Source organism: Artemia franciscana, chromosome 18, assembly GCF_032884065.1.
Source record: "Artemia franciscana chromosome 18, ASM3288406v1, whole genome shotgun sequence".
NCBI lineage: Eukaryota > Metazoa > Arthropoda > Branchiopoda > Anostraca > Artemiidae > Artemia > Artemia franciscana.
The window spans coordinates 12,306,446-12,326,842 of record NC_088880.1 but is presented as its reverse complement, the minus strand read 5'-3'; the positions used below and the strand labels follow the sequence as shown (position 1 = coordinate 12,326,842).

General features: G+C 34.8%; 1 protein-coding gene across 1 annotated transcript in view; it reads right to left on the bottom strand.

Moving 5' to 3' along the window:
• LOC136038625 (snake venom 5'-nucleotidase-like) overlaps positions 1-18,340 on the bottom strand; it is a 54,637-nt gene extending 36,297 nt beyond the window's left edge. The window contains exons 1-2 of the mRNA XM_065721861.1: positions 17,948-18,340; positions 1,708-1,910 (exon numbers count right to left, since the gene is read on the bottom strand). Coding sequence (XP_065577933.1) covers positions 1,708-1,910; positions 17,948-18,317 — 573 coding nt within the window. The 5' untranslated portion in view covers positions 18,318-18,340. The remainder of the gene's footprint in view (positions 1-1,707; positions 1,911-17,947) is intronic.
• Positions 18,341-20,397: the final 2,057 nt, after the last annotated feature.

The window sequence follows — 20,397 nt, the reverse complement described above, 5'->3', positions numbered from 1 at the left end:
CCCTCCCCCATAACCAATAATAAGGGCATAGACTCAATAGGGGCCCGTTAATCAAGAAGAATTAAATTCCAATATCCCCCTTCCCCAAAACTCAGTCTGGATTTATCCGAACGCTCAATGAGAGTTATGATATTTGGGTGTTAAAATGTACTCTTTGAGACATTTGCATCACCCCGCCGAAAAAAGGCCCGTCGCCCTGACTTCGTAATAGCTTTTTTTAAACTTTTTTAATGGCTTTAATTTTAGCTTTTTTAATAGCAATATATTACTTTGCAAATTATGAAACAATTCAGTTTAGTTCCATGAAGCTTTGAAACAATCAGAAACATTATTCTACAATAGGAAGGGATATAGCAGCCCAAAGCACCCTTATTCAAGTTCAGTCTAAATAAAGGGAGATGAGAGCTTATTTATTACCCAATCCCTCTATCGAAATATACGCCTTTCTATATCTTTTTCCCTGAACAGTCATGGACACTCTGGTATTGAAAGGCACTCTATTAGGCATCTTTCACCTCCTTCCCTGTCTATAGAAAAAACCCATCGCCCCTGCTTCAAAATAGCTGTTTTTCAATTGTAAATAACTAAAAATCATTTCATTAAAAATCAGTTGAATCAACTAGGATAAAGCAAGCATTTATCTTGTATGGACAATGTGACTTTTCAGGAATGAATACGTCATCGTGCGGCATTACTTCCTTTACAATTTCTGTTCATTTTCAGTTTTATTGTTGCTCCTTACCTTCAGTTGAAAAAACCTGTTTTTTATTTGATTTACAATAGTTTTTTGCTTAATGCCGGGGAATCCGGCATTCCCTTCATGGAAAATTCCCTTCCTCAAGAAAAATCCTCAATCGAAAGATCCTCCCACGTAAGCACCACTACTAGACGCCCCCTCCACACCGAAAATGTCTTTATACTTCCCAATACCCAATACTATATATTAGCAATGGGCAAAGTTCATAACGTTCAGCCCTTCCCCTGGGGGCTGTGGGGATCAAATCATCCTCAAAGACATTGTTGTTGAGTCTTTCGACCATGCTGAAGAAAATGGCTATCTCAAAATTTTGATCGGACAATTTTAGGTAAAAAACGGGGTGGGAGGGGGGTTTGCTGTCCTCCGATATTTTTGGTCACTTAAAAAGGGTACTAAGACATTTGATATACGATCAAAGGAGCCCTTTTCCAATCTTCTAGGATCACTGATTCGATAAGATTACCCCTGGGAAAAGAAAAATATCAACTAATGTGGCAAAAACTTTAAAATTCCACATTTTTTTATTTAGGAACTTGAAACTTTTAAAGTAGGGTTTCCCGATATACTGAATCTTATGGTATGATTTTCGTTAAGATCACTTGATTTTTTAGGGTGCTGGCAAATTTTCTCAGCCTCGTTTGAATAAGCATCAAAACTCAATTCTTTTGATGTATCTATGATAACCAAGACTTGGTTTCCTACAGTTTCGTTTACTATTGTGCCGCATCGCCCCCTACTTACAGTTCGTTACCATCAACTGCTTGATCCACAATTATTTTAGGGTCTTGAGACTCTACTCATACATGTCGAAAAACGTAAAGCTATCATACGAGTTGCCAAAAAGTGCAACAATCTTTGGGGGCGTGGCTGAAAAAAAACTTAAGCAATTAAAGAAGGAACTAAATTAAGAGTATGTAACAAAATGGCATTTAAAACCTGAGGATACTTACTATTACATCAGGTTTTAATATTTTCGTAACATTGACTGCGGTATCCGATTTTGCCAATTGAAAAATCCGATTTGCTCTAATTATACCACCAGCATCTATGTACAAACTTTGGTAAACTGAATCATTACGTAATTCTGAAACTTTTCTAACTATCCTGGGGACTCCTCCATAGCACATTGTATCCTTTCTCCATTGTTCCGTTGCTAAAGTGAAAAGTTACAATCGTTATAATGCTACTTCCTTTGTGACAGTGCTTTAGCTATTCCTGAGTTTTTCATTTTAGTAAAAAACGCTTTAATTTTATTTTGATGAAACTTTTAATTTTGTTATATTGATCTTGAGAAAATAACGAGGAAACTTGGGAAATGAATTTGATGCTTTGCTAAGCATCAAATTTTTATTTTGTGTGTTTTTTGTTTATTTTATTTATTGTATATTACCCTACTAGGTAACAATATGACCTTTAGTGGGATTAATTAAAAAAAAACTTCCAGAAAAAGAAGTTTTCAAAGAAAAGTAAAAAGCCATATTAAGTTTTAGACCAACAGAAACATATTCCTATAATAATTCACACTCAAAAAGGCAAGAAATTATTATTAAAAAATAAAGGAAACCCAAAAAAAAGAAATTAAATTCACAATTACAAGTAATGATGCGTCAGTGTATTCGACAACACCCATAGCCATTACTCCTTTCTTCCTTTAATGATTGAAAATGAACGGCGATTCCCTCAAGACACAAGTGTTATTACGCTTCTTCGAGACGCAGGTGCATGTTACAACATAGGTAGTGCTTTCTAAGAGACGCAGGTGTTTGTTTCTTTAAAAACCTACGAAGGCCAGGGAAAACCTTCAGGGGGCACCGTCAAATCAGGATTTCCTTGGTTTTACCAAATAATTTCTTTAAGAAAAGCCTGTGCGGGTCAGGGTTTGTTTACTTCAGGATCTCCTTTATTAATATGATTAAAAACCTTCAGAGACGTCTTTACTCCAGCGTTTCTAAGATTGTTATGATTAAAAACCTTCAGGGGCTTCTTGACACCAGGATTTATTTGAATGTTACGTAAGAGGGTTTGAGATGTTACATAATAGGACGTGTTAGAGTCCACTAGTCAAACGGGGGAGTTTTATTAAGACATTTATCTTCAAGTGGTTTTTCAAAATGTTTCAAGACATTCCAAGATGTTTTCTAAGACATTTTTCTTCAAGACGTTTCTCAAGACGTTTCAAGACATTCCTCGACGGTTTTAAGATATTTTTCTTCAAGACATTTTTCAAGACGCTTCAAGACATTTCAAGACGTTTTTTAAGACATTTTTCTTCAAGACGTTTTTCTTCATGATTTCTTTAATTCTTACGTAATAGGGAAATGTTTACCAGTGTTAAGGGTGACACAATCTCGCTTGACATGCTAGACTTCAGGGACCCGTGATGAAATCCCTGCTTGTAACGGAGGAGGGCACACGCGTGGGTGTTAGGTAATGATGGTTCACACATGGGTGTTACGAATGACAGCCCACATGTGGATGTTACGTAATGTGAGTGCTTACATGAGATGTCATGTAATGGCGGTGAACAAGTTGATGTTACGTAATCGCAGCACACATTTGAGATTTTACGCAATGGCAGCGCACATGACGGTGCTAAAAAATAATGTTTTACACGTGAGATGTTTCATAATACTTTAAGAGATTTCATTTTCTTCAAGATTTCTTTTTTTTCAAAGCGTGTTTTTCTTCAAGATTTCATTTTCTTTCAAGGCGCTTTTTCCATTCAAGGCGTTTTGTCCGGGAACCTTTATATTCTGAAGATCTTATGTCCGCATTAGGATTCAAAAGAGCCATTTACATCCAATAGAACTTTGTCTTGGACAACTGGACCATGAAATCATTTCTAATATTTTTAGTCGGTTAATAAATTCTGCATGGTAGCCTATTCAGCGCATGGAAAAATCCCTGTCTCGCATTATAGAACGAGTAAATGTATTGTGTGCTCCCATATGATTGCAATAACTGACATGCAGGGTGGAAAATCAATTACTGAAATTTGCATAGTTTTGAAGAGCACGTACCTGTTGGGTAATACTTTAGAGAATATTACCCGATAATATTGCAGGTTGCTCTTAGCGCATTTTTCAGGCATTTCTATGCAAAAATACTCGTTTACACTAGAATCGATCATTAAAATGTAATAAAAAATCTCCATTAGCGTTTCTTCTGATGACTCTTAGCAATTGAGGCCAGCGTGGTACAATTTACAAGCCCCCCCCTGACGATACCCTTCTTGCGCAGATTATCACACCTAAGGAGTTTTTCAAGCTTTTCGCCTCAAAATAAATATGTAAGCTAAAAAATGACTGTTGTTTTTTATTTGAACAACAGAATATTGCCATTTCCTTGCTAGATTGCGATGTTTTCTGGCAATTCCAAGCCCATGACACTCAATGGCTGATCCCAAAATATCCAAAACCCTTCATTTGGACAAGAATTGGTCGTTGAAACTTAATGAAAAAATACTTGTTATCGTTTCTTCTGTTGACACAAATATTGAGGGCAATATTTTGCCCTGAATATAAACTTTTAAACTAAAACATGACCATTGTTTTATTTGAATAGCGGATACTTGCCATTTCATTGCTAGATGGCGATGTTTCATGGCAATTCCAAGCCCTTGACACTCAATGGCTTACAAGCAACACCCTCTAGCATGCATCATCATACATATGACATTTTTTCAGGCATTTTTATGCAAAAAAATCGTTCACTAACAAATCCATCGTTTAAACTCAGTGAAAAAGTCATCACTGTCGTTTCTTCTGATATCTCTTAGCAATTGACAATATCTTGGCACAATTTAACAGCCTCCCTCCAGGATGTGACTCTTCTGGTCCAAATAATCAAACCTAAGGGTTATTTTTAGCTTTTACCCTCAACATAAATTGATAAACTACAAAAATGACCATTGGTTTTATTTGAACAGCAAAAACTTGCCATTTAATTGCCAGATTGCAATGTTCCATGGGAATTCCAAGCCCGTAATACCCAATGACTGACAAACTACACCCTCTAGCATGCATTATCACACATATGACACTTTTTGAGCATTTCCCTGCAAAAACATTCAATTATACTAGAATCAATCTTTTATAATTACAGAAAAAACCCATTAGCGTTTCTTCTGATGACTCCTAGCATTTAAGGCCAGCCAGGTAAAATGTACCAGCCCCCTGTCGATGAAACCTTTCTGGTGCATATTATCACATTAAGGATTTTTAAAGCATTTTCCCTCAAAAATAAGTTTATAAACTAAAAATGACCATTGTTTTTATTTGAACTTGTTTTGTCCTGATTTTTGTTCATGGGACCATTGTGTGCTGATTTTTTGTTCGTGAAACTTGTTACATGAGGATTTTCTCCTCGTGCAACTTGAGATTGATTTTTCTCCACTTGAAACTGACTTTGCTAATGGAACTTGTTGTTTGCTGATTTTTATTCTTCGAACTTGCTGCGTGGTGATTTTTGTTTGTGAAACTCGTTGCATGTTGATTTTTCTTTTCGCAAAACTTGTAAATTGATTTATCTCCTCGTGAAACTGATTTCGTTCAAGGAACTTGCTGCATGAAGATTTTGTTTGTAGATTTTGTTGCCTGCTGATTTTTGTTCGTGAAGCTTGTATATTGGTTTTTGTCTTCGTGAAACTTATAAATTGATCTTTCTCATCGTGAAACTTATTTTATTCATGGATCTTGTTACGTGTTGATTTTTATTCGTGGAACTTATTGCGCGCTGATTTTTGTTCATGAAACTTGTTCGATTTTTCTTTTCGATTTAACTTGTACATTGATTCTTCTCCTCGTGAAACTGGTTTTCAGGAACTTGTTTTGTGCTGATTTTTGCTCGTGAAACTTGTTGTGCGCTGATTTTTGTTCGTGAAACTTTTTACGCGGTGGTTTCTCTCTTCGTGAAACTTTTACATTGATTTTTCTCATCGTGAAACTTACTTTGTTCATGGAATTTGTGACGTGCTGAATTTCATTCAAGGATCTTGGTGCGCGTTGATTTTTTTTCGTTAAATTTGTGGCATGTTGATTTCTTCTTTTTGTGAAGCTTTTACATTAATTTTTCTCCTGGTGAAACTGATTTTGTTCATGGAACTTATTGCGTGATAATTTTTTTTCAAAACTTTGCATATTTTTTTGTTCGTAAAACTTGTTCATTTGTTTTTCTCCACGAGACACTGATTTTGTTCATGGAGCTTGTTGCCTGCTGGTTTTTATTCGTGGAACTTGCTGTGTTTCGATTCTTGTTCGTGAAACATGTTGCGTTTTTATTTTTCTCTTCTCGAAACTTGTATAATGATTTTTCTCCTCGTGAAACTGATTTTGTTCACGGCAATTGTTGCCTGATGATTTATGTTCATGAAACTCGTTGCATTTTGATTTTTCTCTTCCTGAAAAGTGGATATTAACTTCCCTCATCGTGAAATTGATTTTATTCATGGAGTTTGTTGCGAGATGGTTTTCTGTTCGCAGGAATCATTGTATTCTGATTTTTGTTCGTGAAATTTGTTTCATCTTGTTTTTCTCTCCGTGAAACTTGTACATGTATTTTTCTCTTTGTGAAACTGGTTTTTGTTAATGAAACTTGTCGTATATCGATTTTTAGCTTCGTGAAACTTATGCTTTGATTTTCCTCCTCGTGAAACTAATTTTTTTTTCATAGAAATTGTTGCATGCTGATTTTGTTCCTGAAACTTGTTGCATGTTGATTTTTTCTTTGCAAAACTTGTACAGTGATTTTCCTCCAGGTGAAATTGAATTTGTTCATGGAACTTGTGGCGTGCTGATTTCTGTTCGTGAAACTTTCTATATTTCGATTCTTCTCTTCGTGAAGCTTGTATATTTAAATTTCTCTTCGTGGAACTTCACATAGATTTTTCTCATCGTAAAACTTATCTTGTTCATGGAACTTGTCACGTGGTAATTTTATTCGTGTAACTTGTTTCGTACTTATTTCTGCTCATGAAACTTGTTACGTGCTGATTTTTTTCCCCTGAAACTTGTACTTTTATTTTTTCTCCTCGTGAGACTGATTTTGTTCATGGAACTTGCTGTGTATTTATTTTTGTTAGTGGAGCTTGTTGCGTGCTGATTCTTTGTTCTTGGAAAATATTACATCCAAATTTTTTTTCGTGAAATTTTGTTGGATGTTGATTTTCGTCTTCGTGGAACTTGCAAATTGATTTTTCTCCTCTTGAAACTGATTTTGTGCATGGAAATCGTTGCGTGCTGATTTTTGTTAGTAGAACCTGTTGCAAGCTGGTTTTTGTTTGCGTAAAATTTATTTTGTCTATGAATCTTTTTGCGTGCTGAAGTTTTGTTTGCAGAACTTTTTGCATGCTGATTGTTGTTCGTGAAACTTTTTACATATTTATTTTTCTTTTCGTACAACTCTTATAATCTTTTTTTCCTCATGAAACTGATTTTGTTCGTGGAAATTGTTACTTGCTGAATTTTGTTTATGAAACTTGTTACAAGCTAATTTTTCTTCGTGGAACTTGTTACATGTTGATTTTTCTTTTCGTGAAACTTGTACATTGATTTTTTTTCACTTGAAACTGATTCTGTTCATGGAACCTGTTGCGTGCTGGTTTTTATTCGTGGAACTCGCTGCGTTTTGATTTTTGTTCAGAAAACTTTTCGTTGAATTTTAAATTTTATTCTTCGTGAAACTTGTATAATCATTTTTCTCCTCGTGAAACTGATTTTGTTCATGGAACTTGTTGCATGCTGATTTTTGTTCACGAAACTTGTTGCATCTTCTTTTTTCTCTTCATGAAGTTCGTGCTTTGATTTTTCTCCTTGTGCAACTGATTTTGTTCATGGAATTTGTTGTGTGCTGATTTTTGCTCGTGGAACTTGTTGCAAGCTGATTTTTATTCTTCAAACTTGTTGTATTTTAGTCTTTCTTTTCTTGAAACTAGTACATCAATTCTTCTCATCGTGAAACTGATTTTGTTTTTGGAACTTATTCCGTGCTGATTTTTTGTTTGCAGAGCTTTTTGCATGCTGATTTTTGTTGGTAAAACTTGTTGAATCTTGATTTAACTCTTCATAAATCGTTTACATTGATTTTTCTCCTTGTGAAACTGGTTTTCTCCATGAAACTTGTTTCGTGTTTATTTTTATTCATAGAACCTGTTGCGTGCTTATTTTTTCTTCGTGAAACTTGTTACATGTTGTTTTTTCTCTGTATGAAACTTTTACATTGATTTTTCTCCGCGTGAAACTAATTTTGTTCATGAAACTTGCTGTGTTTGGATTTTTGTTTGTGAAACTTGTTGCATATATAATTTTTCTCTTCGTGAAGGTTGTATATTGATTTTTCTCCTCGTGTGATTTGTTCATGGAACTTGTTGCGTGATGATTTTTGTTCGTGAAACTTGTTGCATCTTAATTTTTCTCTTGCTGAAACTAGTTCATTCACTTCACTCATTGTCAAGCTAATTTTGTTCATTGAGTTTGTTGCGTGCTGATTTTTTGTTTGTAAAAATTGTTGTATGCTGATTTGTCTTCGTGAAACTTGTTGCATCTTGATTTTTCTCTTCGTAAAACCTTTACATTGATTTTCTCCTCGTGAAACTGAGTGTGTTCATGGAGCTTGTTTCGTGTTTATTTTTATTCGTGTAACTTGTTGAGTGCTGATTTTCGTTCATGAGACTTGTTGCATGTTGATGTTTTTCTTCTTGAAACTTGTTCATTAGTTTTTTTGCCACGTGAAACCGATTTTGTTCATGAAAATTGTTGCGTGCACATTTTTGTTCGTGCAACACATTGCATACTGATTCTTTGTTCTTGAAACTTATTGCGTCCTGGTTTTTGTTTGTAAAACTTGTTGCATATTGATTTTTCTCTTCAAGAAACTTGTAAATGGATTTTTTTCCTCGTGAAACTGATTTTGTTCATAGAATTTGTTGCGTGCTGTTTTTTTCGTAAGACCTCTGCAACCTTGCAAGCTGATTTTTGTTCACAAAACTTGTTGCATGTTGATTTTTATCTTCACGAAACTTGTTGCATGTTGATTTTCTTCTTCTACAGGAATTGTTGTATGTTGATTTTTCTCTTCGTGAAACTTCCACATTGATATTTCTCCTCTTGAAACTGATTTTGTTCAGTGAACCTGTTGCGTGATAATTTTTTCGTGGAACTTTTTGCGTGCTGATTTTTGTTCGTGAAACTTGTTGCATGTTGATTTTACTCTATATGAAACTTGTACGTTGATTTTTCTCCTCATAAAATTGATTCTGTTCATGGAATTTGCTGCTTGCTGATTTTTGTTTATGGAACTTGCTTTGCGCTGATTTTTTGTTCGTGAAACTTGTTAGGTGTTTATTTTTCTCTTCGTGAGACTTATTTTATTCATGGAACTTGTCATGCGCGAATTTTTATTGGTGGAACTTATTGCGAGCTGATATTTGTTCGGGAAACTTGTCGCATCTTGATTTTTCTCGTCGTGAAACTTGTATATTGATGTTTGTCTTCATGAAACTGATTTTGTTCATGGAACTTGTGGATTTTTCTCTTCTTGAAACTTGCACATTGATTTTTGTCCTCGTAAAATTTATTTTGTTCTTGGAACTCGCTGTGTGCTAATTTTTGTCTGTGAAACTTGATGCGTGCTAATTTTTGTTTGTGACACTTATTACATGTTGATTTTTCTCTTCGTGAAACTTGTGCATTGATTTTTCTCATCGTGAAATTTATTTTGTTTACTGAACTTCTCAAGCGCTTATTTATATTCGTGGAGCTTTTGCGTGTTGATTTTTGTTCGGGAACCTTTTTACATTTTGATTTTTCTCTGCGAGAAACTTGTACATTGATTTTTCTCTTTGTTAAACTTTAACATGGATTTTTGTAATTTTTTTTGTAAAATTTATTTTGTTCTTGGAACTGGTCACGTTCTGATTTTTATTCGTCGAACTTGTTGTTTGCTGATTTTTGTTCATGAAAAGTGTTGTATTCAGATTTTTCTCTTCATAAAAGTTATATATTTTTGAAACTTGTATATTGTGCGGTATTTTGTTCCCACAACTTGTTGCATGCTGATGTTTGTTCATGAAACTTGTTGTATCTTGAACTTTCTTTTCGTTAAACTTGTACTTTAATTTTTCTGCTCATGAAACTGATTTTGTTCTCGGAAGTTGCTCGTGGAATTTGCTGCCTGCTGGTTTTTGTTCGTGACTGTTGTTGCATATTGATTTTTCTCTTCGTGGTTCATGGAACTTGTTCTATGCTTATTTTTTTTCGTGAAACTTATTGTATTTGTATTTTTCTCTTTTTGAAATTTGTGCTTTGATTTTCCTTGTCGTGAAACTGATTTTATTCATAGAGTATGTTGCGTGCTAATTTTTAATTGGTGTAGCTTGTTGCATGCTGATTTGTATTTGAAAACTTGTTGCATCTTAATTTTTTTTTCTCTTCGTGTAATTTGTACATTAATTTTTCTAATTGTGAAACTGGTTTTGCTCAAGGAGCTTGTGTGTGATGATTTTTATTCGTGAAAATTGATTCATTCAGATTTTTGTTTGTGAAACTTGTTATATGTTGATTTTTCTCTTCGTGAAACTTTTATATAGATTTTTCTCCTCGTCAAACTTATTTTGTTCATGGAACTTGTAACGTGCTTATTTTTATTCGTTGAACTTGCTGCGTGCTGATTTTTGTTCAAACACTTGTTGCATATTGATTTTTTCTCTTCGTGAAGCTTGTCCATTAATTTTTCTCCTCATGAAACTGATTTTGTTCATGGAAATTTTTGCGTGCTCAATTTTGTTCATGGAAATCGGTGCGTGCTGTGTTTTGTTCGTGGAACTTGCTGTAGCCTTATTTTTGGGCATGTTGATTTTTCTCTTCGTGAAAATTCTACATTGATTTTTCTCCTATTGAAAATGATTTTTTCATGGACCTTGTTAAGTTTTGATCTTTTTTTGCTTGTGGAACTTAATGCGTTCTGGATTTTGTTCGTGGCACTTGTTGCATGTTGATTTTTCACCTCGGGGCACTTGCACGTTGATTTTTTCTTCTGCAAGTGAAACTGATTTTATTCAAAGAACTTGTCGAGTGCTGATTTTTGTTCGTGGAACCTGTTGCGTGCTAATTTCTGTTACTGAAACTTGTACATTGAGTTTCTCCCCTCGTAAAACTGATTTTGTTCATAGAACTTGTTGCATGTGAGTTTTAGTACATGGCGCTTGTTTCGTGGTGATAAGTGTTCGTGAAACATATTGCATGCTTCTTTTTCTCTTCGTGAAACTTGTATGATTTTTCTCATTATGAATATGTTTTTGTTCATGGAACTTGTTGCACGTTGATTTTGTTCATGGGACTTTGATTTGTTAAACTTGTTGCATGTTGATTTTTCTCTTCGTGAAACCTCTAAATTAATTTTTCTCCTCTTGAAACTGATTTTGTTCATAGAAATTTTTGCGTGTTGATTGTTTTCGCGGACCTTTTCGTGCTGATTTTGTTCATGAAACTTGTTGCATGTTGATTTTTCTCTGCGTGAAACTTGTAGATTGATTTTTCTCCTGATGAAACTGATAAAGTTCAAGAAACTTGTTGCGTCTCAATTCTTGGTTCATGGAACTTGTTATAAGCTGATTTTTGTTTCTTGAAACTTGTTGAATCTTGATTCTGCTCTTCGTGAAACTTCTCTTCGTGCTCTTCCTGAAACTGCAGAATTTTGTTCATGAACCTTGGTACATGTTGATTTTTCTCTTTGTGAAACTTGTGCATTGATTGTTCTCTTCGTGACACTTGTACATTGATTTTTCTAATCGTAAAACTTATTTTGTTCAAGGAACTTGTCATGTGCTAATTTTTGTTCGTAAAACTTACTGCATGTTGATTTTTCTCTTCGTGAAACTTGTACGTTGATTTTTCTCCTCGTGAAACTGCTTTTTTTCATGGAAGTTGTTGCGTGCTGATTTTTGTTCTCTTCGTGAAACTTGTGCTTTGATTTTCCTCCTCGTGAAACTCACAATTATCATGGAGCTTGTTGCTTGCTGATTTTTTTGTTCTTTGAACTTGTTGCGAGCTGATTTTTGGTCCTGAAACTTGTAAACTGATTTTTCTCCTCGTGAAACTGATTATGTTCATGGAACTTGTTGCATGTTAGCTATCGTTCATGGAACCTATTGCATGGTGATTTTCTTTCGCAAAAAATGTTGCATGCTCGTTTTTCACTCCGTAAAACTTGTAACATTTTTCTCCTCATGAAAATGTTTTTGTTCATGTAAATCTTTGTATGTTGATTTTGTTCACCAAACTTTGATTTGTGCAACTTGTTGCATGTTGATTTTTCTCTTCGTAAAATTTAACCAATTTTAACTAATTTTGTTCATGGAAGTTTTTGCGTGCTGCTGTTTGTTTTCTTTGTGAAATTAGTTCTTTGAATTTCCTCCTTGTGAAACTTTTTTTTTTCACGGAGCTTGTTGCGTGGTGATTTTTGGTTCGTTGAACTTGTTGCATCTTGATTTTTTTTTTCTCGTGAAACTTGTTAATTGCTTTTTGTCCTCGTGAAAGTGATTTTGCTCATGGAACTTGTTTAGTGCTGATTTTGTTCGTGGAACTTGATACGTCCTGATTTTTTGTTCTTGGAACCTTGTTGCGTTTATCTCTCTCTCTCTCTCTCTCTCTCTCTCTCTCTCTCTCTCTCTCTCTCTCTCTCTCTCACTCTCTCTCTCTTTCTCTCTCTCCTTGTTTGCCTTTGTGTCTTATCGTCTGTTTGTCTGTCTTTGTGTGTTCGTGTGTGTTTCTGTCTCTCTCTCTAAGTACTTGTGGGTCTATCCATTGGTTTGTCTGTCTCTGTGTGTTTCTAGCTCTTTCTCTCAAATAGAATTTATCTATTTGAATACCAGAAAGATGGGGGAAAGGTTTATCAACAGGTAACGTTTTTCCACCAGCATAAGCAAGAAGTTAGCCTTTGTCATCAATTAATAGTTTTATGTTTGCTTTATATTTAACTACTATCATCTCTGGAAATGTTACTCTTCCATATACACCGTAATAGCACTCGAGTCGTTTCGATATTCTAAAGGAATTTAATCTCTCACTGTCATGACTACGCACGCATATATTTCCAATAGTATTACCAAAGTACTTGTTTCATAGTTCAAATATTTTTTGTTGTCAGCATTTAACGCTGTGATAACTTTATCATGTCTACACACATTAATGAAATATTTCATCTTCACTTTTTAAAGTAAGATATAAGTGTTTATCCTTTCAATGTATAAATAATACTGATTGAAAACAAATAATAAACTAGGACTGTTGATGACCAGCATCAGAATACCAAGGGGCAACCGTATAAAAAAAGCCTGGAACTGGCGTGAGTCGGAGCTGAATTGCCTGAACTGGAACCACAGAATCGGGGCCAGAAGTGGTGGAACTGGAACCAGTGGACCCTGGACCAGAAGTAGCGAAACTGGAACCGGAATTGGATCTGGAACCGAGACTGGAACTGAAACCAAGACTGGAATTGATGGAACGAGGACCAGAATCGACAGAACCAGAACCGGAATAGGGGCTAGTGGAATCGAAACCGGAACTGGAACCGATGGAAATGAAACCAGAAGTGACAGAACAAGAAACGGAATTGGGACTGGTAGAACTGGGACCGGAACTGGAAACAGGATTGGAGCAGGCAGAATCGGAACTTGAACTACTTTAACAGAGGTCAGAAGCGGAGGAACCTGAACAGGGACCGGTATCTGCCTAGTGTAAACAATGTGTCTAAGAGAAGCCCCTAAGGGTTTATCCTATCTGACCAGTGCAATGTGTCTCAGAGAAGGGCCTAAGGGTTTTTCTTATCTGCCCTGTGTAAACAATGTGTCTTTCAGAAGGCCCTTAGGGTTTTTCTCTGTGTCCTATTTGCAAACAATAGCATACGTGTGCCAAAACCTACTTCCATTAATCAATTTGTCGATTTCTCCATTCCAGTAGAAATTATTTTGCCGGAAATCAGAACACTTATTTCGTGCCAAGTTAGTTGCGTGACAAGGCCACTTGAATTTCCGTATGTAAACATTAGACCAACGTCTTGAAGAAACAGAAAAAACGTCTTGAGTTAAAATCAGTTTTTTTACATCCGAGGGTTCCCCATGTTCAATTTTTTTATTTCTATTTATTTTCATAAAATAACAATAATAAAAACAAATAAAAAAAATGTGACTAGCAAAAACAGCTCGATTTCCTATGACTAGGAAAAACACCTCGAAGAAAAGAAAAATCTTGAAGTAAAATCATCTCGAAGAAAAAAAACTTGAAAAAAGAAAATAAATCTTGAAGAAAAAAAAATCTTGAAGAAAAACATCTCGAAGAAGAAACATCTCGAAGAAAAAAACAATAACACTTGCGTCTTGGAGAATGCCCTTGAGGGTCTTTCCAAGCGGGCACATCGGTTTTTAAATATTTTAATTCGCATAAGTAAGCAATTATGTCTCCTAAACTATTACGTTACAAGCACCTGTGTCTTGGCCTAAACAAAACATTTGCTATGCCTTGAGATCGTTACTTTGTTTCAAAAAATTTCTTGGCACTATTCCGACAACTCGCGTAGCGTGATGATTTGACATGGTTGCTAGAGGGCAGTGACTGGATCTGGTTGCTAGGGCATTGCACCAGTAAACAATTAAATATTACACAGCAACCACGTGTGCACAATAGATCAATAATCGATAGCATCTGCTGGCTGCTAGGGCGCAGTGACTGGAACTGGTTGCTAAAGCTTTGTATAAGTAAACAATTAATTATTACATAACAACCACGTGTGCACAATAGATCAATAATCAATAATACTTGCTGGTTGCAAGGCCACATTGACTAGATCTAGTTACTAGGGCATCACATAAGTAAACAATTAACTATTACATAACAACCCACTTGACTAGCGGCCTTGAGGGGAAGACATCTCGAAAAAAAGAAGTCTTGAAGAAAAAATATGTTTTGAGGAAAAAAAATCTTGAAGAAACTCTGTGAAATATCTAGTAGCTGACCAAAGTCCCTTTCGACTGTTAAAAAGAGCACTAGAACTTGCAATTTCCTATCAAATAAACCCCTTTTGAAGTTTCTACGACAACTTCTTCTATACAAAGTGCCCTCGTCTAAAACCAAAAAAAATAATAAATAAATAAAAACATTGTGTCCATATCGCTCTTTCCCTAGATAGCGCTATTGCGCTGTCTATGATATAGTATATATTATTGACAAGTTGACCATGTTTGACCATTAAGTCCGAAAGAGACGAAAGACATATATATATATATACATATATATATATATATATATATATATATATATATATATATATATATATATATATATATATATATATATATATATATATATATATATATATACATTTCTGGTGTTGTGCTGAAGACAGCCCTTGGACATAGGGCCGAAATATCTACTGAATTGAATTCCACTGACTTCGAAAAAATTGCCCTTTTGTTTCTAAGTTCTTTTTGTTTGATATGGAAAGGCAGTGTGTTGTTCGTCACTATTTACGTCTATCCTACGGGGAGCAGTTGACCAATGATATATTTCATTTTATTAGTTTAGGTAAAAAACATGCTAATATTATGATCAACAAAAATTTTTAGAGTCCTGCCGAAATAGTAAACATTCCAAATGAGAAGTTTTAGACAACGAACACTTACTAAAGCCTGAGAAACCTTGTTCAAGAAAGACCAAATTACTAAACTAAATCACGGGTGCCTACACAAGGGGGCAGGGGGAGGCTCCAGTCCCCTTAGCTGAATGACGCTGCCTTATATTTTGATATTTCTATTATACAGCAATGGAGGTGCCGATTATACCAGGCAAGCTCCCCCTAAAACTGAGCTTACGGGCGCCTATGAACTATATATCCAAAATCATAAGTTTTAAACGAGTCAGACAACAAAATGCTAATAAAACCTAGTCCAGAAAGGCCTGAAATAGCAAAGTAAACACCCAAAATCACAAGTTTCAGACAACATACACCTACGAAGGGCTAATAAACCTAGTTCAGAAAAGCCCAAATTAGTATTAGTAGGAGCAGCAACAGTAGTGGCAGCAGTGTTAATAGTAGTAGTAGCATGTACATTTTGCATTTTGTTCAGTTCAACACCCCCTTCATATATATATATATATATATATATATATATATATATATATATATATATATATATATATATATATATATATATATATATATATATATATATATATATATATCTTAGCCTTTTGCAGTTGTATGGTGTCTGAAAATTACGATTTGGGGTGTTTAGTTTTCTTATTTTGGGTTTTCTTAGTGGTTTAACTTGTTTGAAACTTAAAATGTTGGATGTTTAGTTTGCTAGTTTGGGCTTTTCTGAACTAGGTTTCTTAGTCGTTAGTATGTGAGCCTTGTCTGAAAGCAAGATTTGTGATTTTAGTTTGGTATTTCAGGGTTTGATTTATCTGAAACTTATAATTTGGGATCATTAGTTTGGTAATTTAGGCTTTTCTGAGCAGAGTTTTTTAGTCTCTCGTAGGTTGTGTTGCCTGAAACTTATAATTTGGGATATTTAGTTTGCTGTTTCGGGCTTCAATAAGCTAAGTTTCTAAGGTTTTTGTGGTTTGACTTGTCGGAAACTTGTTATTTTGGATGTCTAGTCAGTAATTTGGGCTTTTCTCAACTAGTTTTCCAATTAAAAAGAACATTTTAAGCATCTGGTTAGCGACCCTGGTCTGCCATTACGGAGCTTTCAATGGTACACTGTTTATGTTTCCAACCCTATTCACTCCAACTTTGATAGATGCAAGGACTACCTTTCAAATAAGCTCTTACGCATCTTTCGATGATGTTTTAGTAGCCTGTCACTGCTGAAGAAAAATACACATTAGCGTTTCAAGATCTTTCTAAAAGCTTGTAAAAAATCGTTTTTCTAATTAACTCAAAGTAAAAGTTAATATCAAGGTCAAAAGAATTTATTTTATTAGACGTTTTTCTTTCAAGCTTTTTTTAGTTTTCGTTTACTAAGAGAACTGGATGGTAGAGTATACACAACGGGTAGTTGTTAACTCCTAGTCAAGGGTTTTTGACCTTGGAAATTATAATGGTAGACTTTCGATGCTTCCCGGAATTTCAGCTCCAGAATAAGGACCAAAAATTGTCATTTTTGGTGCCATATAGCACTTCACGGTGCTATTATTAAGACGAATTAGCAAAAATCCCGTATATATTATCAAGAGCTTCAAAACAAGCCATAAAGCATTTCTTTACAATATGCAGTAGCCTGCAAAGTAGCTTGCTAGTTAGTAGACGACTTACAGAACTTACGAAGAGTATTCTGAGGAGGAGTGTACAAAAGGAGGGATTGTATGCCTCAATTTAAGAAATTCAGGCTATGGAGATCATAATGGTACCTTTTTATTCTTATCCTCCTTTCACCTCTAGAAATCACACCAAAAATGGCACATTTTTGTCCCATACGGTACTTAAAGATTAGCGTAATCGAGACGAATTCATAAGAGAAAGCACATATAGAAAGTAGCTTCTAAGCTAGCTATAAAAAATTCATCCTCGATTCTGTGGTAGACCACTAGCCTTGGTAAAAAAAAAAGGAGACCAATCAGCGGTATTTTTCTCCCAAATCTCTTGTTGATTGTATTCATTTTTTTAAATATTGATGTATTTATTTGACTATTCCTTTTTATCTTTTTTTCCTATTTTTTCTCTATTTTTCCAATCGAATTAATTTTTGTTTACATCTCTTCACTTTGACAGTGTCGTCAATTCAAGAAAGTAACAGTATTTTCAAAATCTAGGGGGGGGGGGAAATTTCGTCGTTATTTCTTTTTTCAATTTGAAAATGAAAATGCTAAAAATTACATTTTGAAATAAAAATACCAAAAAATGAATTTGTCAAAATCTAGTGAGGCAAAAATGTCTTGGAGCACACGTGCTTACAGATTCTATTTAACCAAAAAAATACACTTTATAAAAATCAGAATCATGATATCTATTTCGCAAGTTTAGATTGGTATTAAAAAGGCCAAAGTAATGGACAGTAGAATTTTTTCTTCCACTCTCATTGCTTGTAATTAAACAACAATAATAAATAAAACAAATAAAAAAAAAAACTTAATTGGACATGGTTTTTTTTTACAGGAAAAATTTGTAATTTTCTAAAAGATAATCTACGGCTTTCACCTTTTTCCTCTGTGTTTGTCTCAATCGGTTCAGTCGTAGTATCTTCTGTCACAGTCGTGATCGGTTCAGTCGTAGTATCTTCTGTCACAGTCGTGATGCTTTCACTTGTGCTTTCCGATGTTTCATCTGTGGTTGATGAAAATGTGGAGCTGACTGATGAAGTTGTGGTTGTCGATGCTGGAGTCGTTTGAGGAGTTGTTACCGTTGTAGACGTATAAACTGTAGTTGGTTCCGTAATACTTTTACACGTTTCACCATTTTCACTGTATTCGTTCAATTGGAAAGACTGATCGTTGGTGTGAATTATCCTTAACTGAAAGCTTTCAGCAGAAACAAGAGACACAACAATTATACAAACTATTGATCGCATTGTTTAACTGTAACTAAGATCAATTTAACAAACTGTACACGCTTGGGCGATAAGATAAGCAGACAGGATAAGAATTTAAGGAGAAATATGGCAGAAATTTGGATGAAAATTTTTCATTTAAGTGGCATGTTCAAATAATAAGAGTGAAAATTCCCCGTGGACTTGGGATCATCCGAAAATTAAAGCGTTTATTTCCTTTCCCTATCCTCCGTCTTTTATACTTTTCTCTGATTTACCCTTATATATGTTACTGTTCGTCCGTGTGGATTTCCACATTTCCCTCGGTACTTGCTCCTATTCACAATCTTTATGAGAAAGCGGCAAGAATTCTCTAGTCGGCTACACACACTCCTCTTGACCTCCTCAAGATTAAAGATATTTACATTTTATCTCTATCTTCGTTGACATATCAATACTTCCAGGGAGATCTCCCATGTTGTTTTTCGGGACTGCTTAAACTAGTAGGGGAAGTAAATTTATATATGGTTCGTAACCGGGAGGATGTGATGATTCCAGCTAGTCCCTCGGTTCGTTCAGACTTCGGCCTGGCTGTGACTGTGGGGCGTGCTTGGAACTTGGTTCCCGCTGAGATCCGGCAGTCACGAACACTTGGCTCCTTTAAGAGACAGATGAAAAGTTTCTTATTAAAGGCTCCTTATTAAATGTTTCTTATAGTTTATTTATTATTTTTCTTTCTTTTTTGGGTTGTTGTTTTGTTGGTGTTGTATCCTCGACGACACGAGAATTTTAATTTGTATTTTATTGTCAGGTGATATGGGGGTCGCTGTTTCGTGGGGACTGCCGGTGAATTGATTTCTTTTCCTTGTATATTTATATTTAGATGTTGGTTAGTATGTTTATGACAAGTTTTATGTTTCTTTATTTATTGTATGCCGTTTCCCAAATAACGGGCCATTGAGCCCTTTGGGATATTGTTTTTGTTATTGTTATTTTATGAAAATAAATAGAACTTGAACCTGAACTTGAACATACGAGAATTTTAAAACGCGCAAACTTTATTTTAAAACATTCAGCATTAAGATGGTAAATAATTATTTAAATGCTTTCACTTGGAATGTGTTTTTGAAATACGTTCTATTGAAATACATACTTTAAATATCTTCGCCAAGACCTCTAGAATGCACTTTCGATAATTTTTTAGTATTTCTAAAATAAATAGTTCATCATTGATGAATAAGGGCGTACCAAGGGAAAGGCAGGGATGGGCAATGTCCACCCTATAAAACTTTTGCCCACCCTAGAAAGATCCCCCAGTGTTGAAATTTTTTATAGAGATGAAGATTTATTCCCGTTTTTTTTTTAAATTAATTAACCATAACAACCAGTTTAGAAAATATTGTCTTAATCGGAACAGCGGATTCTAAGAACCCTTTATTACATTAACTATCATGGTAATTGTACATGTTGCCTTGATAGGTCCCTTGTTCTGAATTCGAATCTACTCTGCTTCATCACACCTCAAGGCACCCGACATGGGGTGAAGACTTGAAAATCTGGTTTTATTTGATGTTTCAGTTGTTGAATCGGGTGAAATTTTTCGAGAAGCTTTATTCATTACGTTGCCGCAAACTTATTTACTCGAAAATTCAAATAAATAGGACAACAAACTTTACTTGCTGATTAAATTCCTCAAAGATAGCCACAACAGCGAATGCCAAATCATCTTCACTGTTTATTGGTTCCATGTTTTGAAATTCAAAGCTTTTGTGAATGATGATTGTAATGGTTTTCTGTGGTGAAGGTGTATTAAATTATAACAAATTAACGTTGAAGTGCGGAAGAAAGATTTTCGATGTGAAGGAATATAAACGTAAGACCCGTAAAATAAAACGTAACAACCTTAGCATTGAACGTAACGTAAAGTCTTAAGTTTTCAATGTGAAAGATTCTTTTAGCAAACATAACTTGTAACCTCAATTTCCCTCGTCTTATTCGTAGCTGTTAATTAACTTTATAAATCACTTATACTGCTTTAGGAAATACTACGCTACAGTATTTATTGCACAAATCACTTCCTTAGCCATACAATAATAGACATTTAGAATATAAATAGAAAAAA